At 46.8% G+C, this 8,125-nt stretch overlaps 1 protein-coding gene across 3 annotated transcripts in view; it reads right to left on the reverse strand.

The window, feature by feature from the left end:
• Nucleotides 1-5,417, reverse strand: part of RFT1 (RFT1 glycolipid translocator homolog) — a 38,260-nt gene extending 32,843 nt beyond the window's left edge. Inside the window, exons 1-2 of one of the 3 annotated variants that reach the window (XM_022572869.3) lie at nt 5,280-5,416; nt 1,869-1,954 (exon numbers count right to left, since the gene is read on the reverse strand). In XM_022572869.3, coding sequence (XP_022428577.1) covers nt 1,869-1,954; nt 5,280-5,342 — 149 coding nt within the window. In that variant the 5' untranslated portion in view covers nt 5,343-5,416. Of the gene's footprint in view, nt 1-1,868; nt 1,955-3,203; nt 5,090-5,279 lie in introns of those variants that run through there. The other 2 variants (XM_089919472.1, XM_089919474.1) reach the window with 2 other exon arrangements.
• Nucleotides 5,418-8,125: the final 2,708 nt, after the last annotated feature.

An 8,125-nucleotide genomic window follows, 5' to 3' on the forward strand; every position in this document is an offset into this window, starting at 1 on the left:
ACAAGGGACATATGAGTGTGTGCCTATAAGAGTTATGCCTAGGACAGAAACTGCCACAGAGGCCCCCAAAGACTGCAGCCTTTGTGCCTATACAGAGGTGTGGCTCTGACCATAAGGAGGAAAAAAGGACAAGATATGACCGCACACAGCAAGAGGGCCTCTTGGCCACCCTGAGACTGGTGACCTAATGATCCCTATGAAAGAAGCTGAGGCTCTATTGAGTAGAGAATCTCAACACAGGCAATGAGGCTGGCAACCACTACTGGGGCCGCTGCAACCCAGATGGGCAAGGCTTGCCCACATTCCTCCTTGCGGGCTTACCTAGGTGGACCCTCCTGCACCTTAGCAAAGAGTAGCTACAGTTCCCCTTCCTCAACAGGCAGTTGATTGGATGAAGCTAGAATGAGGATGGCCCAGGGCTAAGGTACCTGAGGTTGTCCAGGGACCATTCTGTGACCCAGTGCTTCTGTCCCAATAGACTGAACTATATGTTAAGCAGGTGGACAGGCCAGACAAGGGCTGTCAATGCAGGGATCTGCAAATCTGGGAGAGGCCAGTGGGGAGAGGCCCAAACTGCTTTAAAGTCTGAGTACCTAAGAGGCCTTGGCCCTCTTCCTTCCTGCTTTTACGAGAACATTTCTTTTTTTTTTTTAATTAATTAATTAATTTATTTATTTTTGGTTGTGTTGGGTCTCCGTTGCTGCGTGCAGGCTTTCTCTAATTGCGGCAGCTGGGGCTGCTCTTCGTTGTGGTGGGCGGGCTTCTCATTGCAGGGGCTTCTCTTGCTGTGGAGCACAGGCTCCAGGGCGGGTGGGCTTCAGTAGTTGTGGCACGTGGGCTCAGTACTTGTGGCTTGCAGGCTCTAGAGTGCAGGCTCAGTAGTTGTGGCACATGGGCTTCATTGCTCCGTGGCACGTGGGATCTTCCCAGACCAGGGATCGAACCCGTGTCCCCTGCATTGGCAGGCGAATTCTTAACCACTGCGCCACCAGGGAAGTTCCAAAAAGAGCATTTCTTAAAGTATGGTCCCTATTTCAAAATCACCTGAAAAACTTGTCAAAGTGCAGATTCCCGGGTACCTCCTCAGTCCTACCAATTGAAAAGCTCTCCAGATGATTCCTTTGCCCATCAAAGTTTGAGACCCTTCTCTAAGCTCTGAGAACAGAGCCAAGAGCATATGTTCAGTAAATATTAGATGTGAAATGTTGTCTGGAACATAATGTCTTGTTTACTAGGACACGAAGACACACCTGGGAAGCTGAGCTATACTGAGCACTCACATCACTTCATATACTTTTGTGCCATTTGTGAAGACAGAATATGTGTGGGTGTCCTTAAACAGACAGGAGGAGAGTAGAAGAAACAGAATCTAAAAGACAAAGCAAGTTGGCTTTCTAAGAGCTTCCAAGGAACTAATGACAAGGACACAGCTCTCATCCCACTGCCACTTTCCAATTATAAAATTCACCGAGGAGGGAAGGAAGGTGGCTGTTCCAGCCCTGCAATTACAAAGCACATCCTCACGATGTGCAGAATTCCTGCTTCCTTTGCTGTCAGCAGGACGAGAACACAGGATTATACCTGAGTTGGAGTTTGCAGTGAATTACTCCCACTCCTCTCCTGGGTTCTAAGGCACAGCGGAAGAGCGGGCAGAGAAATGTGTATTTGGAGGCTGCTAATGGAAAACACACCATGGGTCCATTAAAAGCAACATCGCCTAATGCTTCTCCTCAGCCCACTGCTGAAACACTCTGCTTCTGGTAAAGGTCCATGCTTCTAAAATCCAAGGGTGACACACAGGTACAGTTTGAAGAAAACCCGACTAGGGATGTGAGTTGTGGACAATGCCAGGGTACACCCCTTCTTACCTGACATTCACTATGCCAACGATTTCCTTTGACAGGAAGCGAAGAATAAATGCATTTAAGACAAAGGTGATCAATCGAAACAACACCTACAGAAAAAGAAAAAAAATAGATAAGAATAAATTATGTTGGGAAGGTTTACTTTGCTGAAAAGAACACAAGATGGCTGCTCTTCTTAATGTAACGACATACAGCAGCTTCGCCAGACAGATTCTCTTTAAAATGCTCAACTTGTCTGCACTGCTTCTGAAATCTCATTCCTTGGGGTCTCTCGGCACTCTCATGCAATGGTCAAAGAACCCAAGAAGGCATGTGGAAGTCTCCCTAATTTACTGATTAGAAGAGGGAGGCCCTGACAGGTTCACTGAATTTCTTCAAGTTCAGTCAGGCAGAAAGCAGAAATGGAATTCTAGGGAGCAGAAAGGGAATTCTAGTTAGTGCTTCACACTGGCCCTCCCTCCAGCCTGTTTAGAAAGAGCACACACTTAGCAAGTGGGAGTCTGCAGAATATAGCAGATTTACCAGGAATCACGGAATCTAACTTCTTCTTCTTTGCCTAGTTATATCTAAGGATCCGACAATGACATTTAATCTCTTTGAACTTCAGTTTCTCAATTAGAAAACAGAAAAGGCTATGTTTATTTACTGAATATTTGCCACTTTCCAGAGAGGAACTGAATACCTTTCAAACAACTGCAATAAGATACTATAAAATAGAGGGGAAAGGAAAACAGAGTCCAGCTATCACCTTTTGAAAAGGATATATCCTGAGACTTTCAAGCCTGTGAATTCAAGAAAACCACCTGAACAAAGAATTCTTCCCATGAGACAGAGAAAAACAGGTTGCAATTAAGTGAGGCTGCCAAATGGGGATGATGGCTGGGGTGCAAGCCTCACTAAGTGACACCCCCTCTGCATCCTGGCAGCAACACAGATGTAACTCAAGGGCACTCCAGAGCAAATGACAGATCACTTCTGTGTCAAGCACTCTCAGAGTTACACGTGAACAGCTGCAATCTGGAAAATTCAATCAAACTATGCCAATGGACCACAGTGGTCTGAAAATCTCCGGGGAAGGTATGACCAAAAAGGGAGATTGCAGTCTAACACTGTCCCTGAAGTGTCACAGAGCAGCAAGGTCTCCAAAGCCAAGGTATCACAGTGTTAACCTTTATGGAGTCAAAGGTGATCTTTTCAAAGTCTGATGAAAGCTTGGTAGCCTCTCCTTAGAAACATGCGGGTACGTAGACACCAAATTCTGTATTCAATTTTAGAGATTTGAAGCCAATTCATGCAGCTCTTAACGGAAAAAGTACTCAGCTGAGAGTCTCAACTCACCATTTAGCTAAACCCATCATCTTCTAAATTCTGTAAGCCTCAGTTTTCATCCCTGTCAAGTGAGGCTACCTATCACAGAGTTGATGACAAGGATCAAAAAACATCGTGGAAGTGAAAGCATTTTTGAAAAATGCATACAAATGAAAGGCATTAATACACTATGGCTGGCTCAGAGTTACAGAGAATAAGCTCTTAAATTCTTTCAGAACACAATGTAATTGCAAAGCTACCTCAAGTGTCTGCATTGTAATTTGAGAAAGCACACAAGACTGAATTAAAACACTCCAAGAAACCTAAAGATTATAGCTATTTAAAAAAAAACCACACGCACACATTTATGTTAACTTCAAAGTTATCACTAAGAAACTTAATGTCTTAGGCTATATCCATATCTCCTAATTGGTTTGAATAAAGGTTTGAGCTAATGAAGCTATGAGGTTGCTCACACTCCCCAGTATTTGCTCCGTGCCTTATTAGCAACAGTCTTCATTTAACTTTGTAAAGGACTTAACAGTTTAAAAAAAAAAAAAAAGCCCTTTCACATCTGTTAATTACCTGACCCCTAAAAGCAACCTGGTGAATGCATGGGAAGCAAATAAACTCAGAGCAAAGGGATTTGCCCACATGGCAAGCAAATGACCCAGCATGACCTTATGGGTAAGGCCACCCGACTCCTAGTCTAGTGTGTTTTCTTCTATGACTTGTTTTCTTTTAATGAAGCTAATCTCAGTAGTAAGGTATCATCAAAGGTTGAACAATCAACACTGTGGCTAAAGCACTGAATTCAAACAGTTATTAATGTTGTGAAATAGAAAAAAAAACACAATTAAGTAACTTAGGGTTCACCTAATTTAGCGTTAGATGACTAGCTAACGTTTCTTAAGTGCATATCTTGTGCAAGGAATTCTTCTACATGCCTTACATAGATTGGCTCATTTCACCCCTACGGTGACCATTTTCAAAATTCATATTACTACAATAAAACTAGCTAACATTTATTAAGTACTTATGCCAGGCACTTAGGCATTTCACCTAGTCTCCCTAATGACGTTATGCGGTTGCATTGTTGTTCTCATTTAAGATGAGGAAACTGATGATTGTAGAAGTCAAGAGATTTTCCCCAAGTGCAGGCATCTAGCAAGTGGCAAGGCCCAAACTTGAGCCCTAGTCAGCCTGGTGCTTTCTCCTAACCTCTATGTGAAATGCTGCCTCTCTAAAACAAGGGGAAAGGTAGATTCAGGACTTTTGTGAGGAAAGGTTGAACGGGTCAAGAGCGGGACACAGAGAAACTGAGCCACATGACTTAAAATGACCAGGTTCTAGGGTTAAAAGAATCTTTACAATACCATTTGGATCAACTGGCATGCACCATATCAGACGTGAAAGTTTGGGCCAAGAAGGGAAAGTGACTTGTCCCAGGTCACACTGCCTTAAGGAAGAGTGCATACTAAGAGCCAGAGCATACTACTGTTAAGTGCAATTATCCGAATAACCCCAACCTAGCTTCACAGCAACCTTATGAGCTAGGTACTCTTATTACCCCCATTTTCTGAGGAGGAGCTGAGGCTTAGCAGGTGAAGTCACTTGTCCTGGGTCATGCAACAAGGACATGGTAGAACCAAGATTCCAGTCCAGGCCTGTCTGAGCCCAGGTCCCTGTTCTTCGCCATGCCATACTGTCTCTCTGAACTCAGTGGGAGTCAGAGATTGAAAAAAGTGTTTGAGGGTAAGGAGTGGGACATGGAAAAAATAAACCCTTGCCTTAAAAATATGTGAGATTCTAGAGCACCAGAGGCACCCCTGCCGCCTGATCTAACCTTCCCCTACTGCCATATGGGATAAATAATGCTCAAAAGGAAAGTGGTTTGTTTGCAGTCTCCCAGCCAGGATTCTGGACGCAGGCTCCCAGCTCCGGGCCCAGGTGTCCCCTCTCGGCCGCCGCCGCCACCGCCTCTTGCGGAACCCCTCAGTAGTAGCGGGGTCCACGCCAGGGCTGGGTCTGCCCCGGGATGGGCTCTCAAGGGCCCCAGGGCCACCTCCCCGTGAGTCCCGGCTGGGGAACGGCCCGGCAGAGTACCTGCAGGAGGAGACCAGAGGAGGCCAGCCGGGCCGCCTGGCCCAGCACCTCCCGGGGGCTCATAGCCTCAGCGCCCGAGGTCCGTCAACAGTAAACGCCTCAGACGGCCGGCTTTGTCGCAAGAAGATAGCGTCACGGAGCGGCTCGTTCGCTGATTGGCGATTTTGTAGGGCGGAGGCGGGACACGGGAAGATCTGGCCCTTTAAGTGGACCGGGTTCGGATGAGTCAGCGTGGTTGCGCCGCATCGCCTTTCCCGTTTGAGAGAACGTGTGGTTTGCGTGCCTATGCCTCCGTGTTCCAAGTGAGTTAAATACTGTGACCATACTAAGAGGCTCTATTAAAGTAGCCAAAGCCCCTTCTCTGAGGCACCCAGCCCACCAACCAAGAAACACTCCCTTCCCTGGCCTCATCTGTCTAAAGGAACAAACTATTCACTGGCCTCCGTAATAAGATTTTTGCCGTTTGGCCTTCGCTTACAAAATCACGGACACCGTCCCCAGAATTAGACTAGACAGGATTGTCCCAATTTTACAACGAAAGAACTGAGGACCAGAAGTTAAATACAGCATCTTCATATGTGTGGTTTTGTGTAATCCTTTCTCAAGCGTTGAAAATTGGGACCTGTTGTCAGAGATGAGTAAAGTGAGACGTGGAGACGTGAAGTGACTTGTTCATGTATACATAACTTGTACCTGGGTGGAGTGGACCCCAGGCTCCTGATCCTAAACTTGCCTCCCTTGTCTGCATGCCACCAATTGTGAGGACAGAGCAGAAGAATGGTGGGAAAGAGCTTCATAAAATGTAAAGTGCCCGATACAGTCGGCTGTTGTTCTGTCCGTGCTCCTATCATCTGCTATGCGGGCCATAGGAAGCCCCATCTATCTCTTTTAGGCACTCGGTGGTTTGACCCCAACCTACCTTTCAACCACCTTTCACACTCTCACTGCCCTTTCACAGCACATTCTAGGCTCTCGCCATTTGGATCCCTTACATTTCCTCAAACAGGCCCAAATTGGCCTTTGCTCTGCTGCCATCTCTGCCCAAAGTGCCTTCCTTTCCAAATGGCACTGCCTACCCTCCCAGGCCCCAGTGTTCTGACTTGTGAGTATAACAGCACCTGCTATGGACTGAACGTTTGTGTCCTCCCCAAATTCATATGTTGAAGCCCTAATTTCCAATGTGGTGGTAATTGGAGGTGGGACCTTTGGGAGGTAATTAGGTCACGAGAGTGGAGCCCTCAAGAATGGGGTTAGTGACCTTACAAGAAGAGACGAGAGAGATGAATTCTCTCCCTGCCATGTGAGGATACAGTAAGAAGGCAGCTGGCTGCAAACCAGGAAGAAGGCTCTCACCAAGAACTGAATCGGCCACTTTATCTTGGACTTCCCAGCCTTCAGGACTGCAAGAAATAAATTCCTGTTGTTTAAGCCACCCAGCATATGGTATTCTATTACAGCAGCCTAAGCAGATTAAGGCAGCACCTGTAGGGCTTCCCTGGTGGTGCAGTGGTTAGGAATCCACCTGCCAATGCAGGGGACACGGGTTCGATCCCTGGCCTGGGAGGATCTCACATGCCGTGGAGCAACTAAGCCACAACTACTGAGCCCGCCTGCCACAACTACTGAAGCCCGTGTGCCTAGAACCTGTGCTCTGCAACAAGAGAAGCCATGACAGTGAGAGACCTGCGCACCGCAGTGAAGAGTAGCCCCTGCTCGCCACAACTGGAGAAAGCCTGCACACAGCAACGAAGACCCAACAGAGCCAAAAATAAAAACAAACAAATAAATTTATTTTAAAAAAAAAGACAGCACCTGTAAAGCACTTTGTAACCCTTTATAGCTCTTAGCACGGTCTGCTTTGCAGTGAAGAGACTAGGCTATGTCTAAACATCCCATGAGTTCTGATAAGGCAGGAATGAAGTCCACTGGCTTTGCCTCCTGCAGCAGTGGCAGAGAAAGTCCCCAGGACACCCATGAATGCTTCCTGACCTGTTATTGCTGCTATTACTGCTGAAAACAGACTATGGGGTTCAAGGCCTATGCACGTCCCCCACTCCCATCTTGCCAGATTAATCAAGCTCTGTCTTATGGCAGGGGCTCAGAATGTAAGCTTTTGACTGTCAGACAGACCTGGCCCTGAATCCTCATTCTGCTACTCACTAACCAGGTGACCTCTATACGCTCAGCTATTAAATAGGGGATATTATCTGCCCTGTGATGGCAATCGTAAGGAATATAGTAGACAAAAGTCTGGCCCTTCAGGAGCTTAAATTCTAGCGGGAGGACGATTGAAAAAAAAAAAAACCCTAGTAAATAAATAATAAAATTTTACATAGGGATAAGTGCTATGAAAGAATGAAATAAGATAAGGTAATAGAGTCTTTTAGATGGGGAGGGAGGGGTGCTGTTCCGGAAGGCAGAGCAAATTAGGCAACCACTTGGAGAGGAGAGCAAAATGCTGGAGGGTCGAGGTATTCAGCCTGTGGGCCGAGATGCCCAAGGCCTTGACCTGGGCTGCCTGCCTGCCCCCATGGACCTTGGGCTGGCAGGTGAGGTGGGCTCTGGCTCGCTTTTTTTTTTTTTTTTTTTGTCCGCTCTGTATGACATGTGGGGTCTTAGTTTCCTGACCAGGGATCGAACCCCTGCTCCCGCGTTGGAATCACAGGGTCTTAACCACTGGACCACCAGGGAAGTCCCCAAGAGCTATTCACGTCAACATGCTCTAACCCTAGGCATCCAGGTGGGCTTGTCTGGGAGTGACAAGGGAATCATTTCACTGGGGGCAAAGAAGCCAAAGGGAAATGCTCCAAGCTAAGTCCAAAGTGCAAAGCCTCCCAGGAGTCCAG

Source organism: Delphinapterus leucas, chromosome 10 (genome assembly GCF_059928025.1).
Source record: "Delphinapterus leucas isolate spDelLeu-1000000601 "Yukka" chromosome 10, BTC_Dleu_Yukka2, whole genome shotgun sequence".
Lineage (NCBI taxonomy): Eukaryota > Metazoa > Chordata > Mammalia > Artiodactyla > Monodontidae > Delphinapterus > Delphinapterus leucas.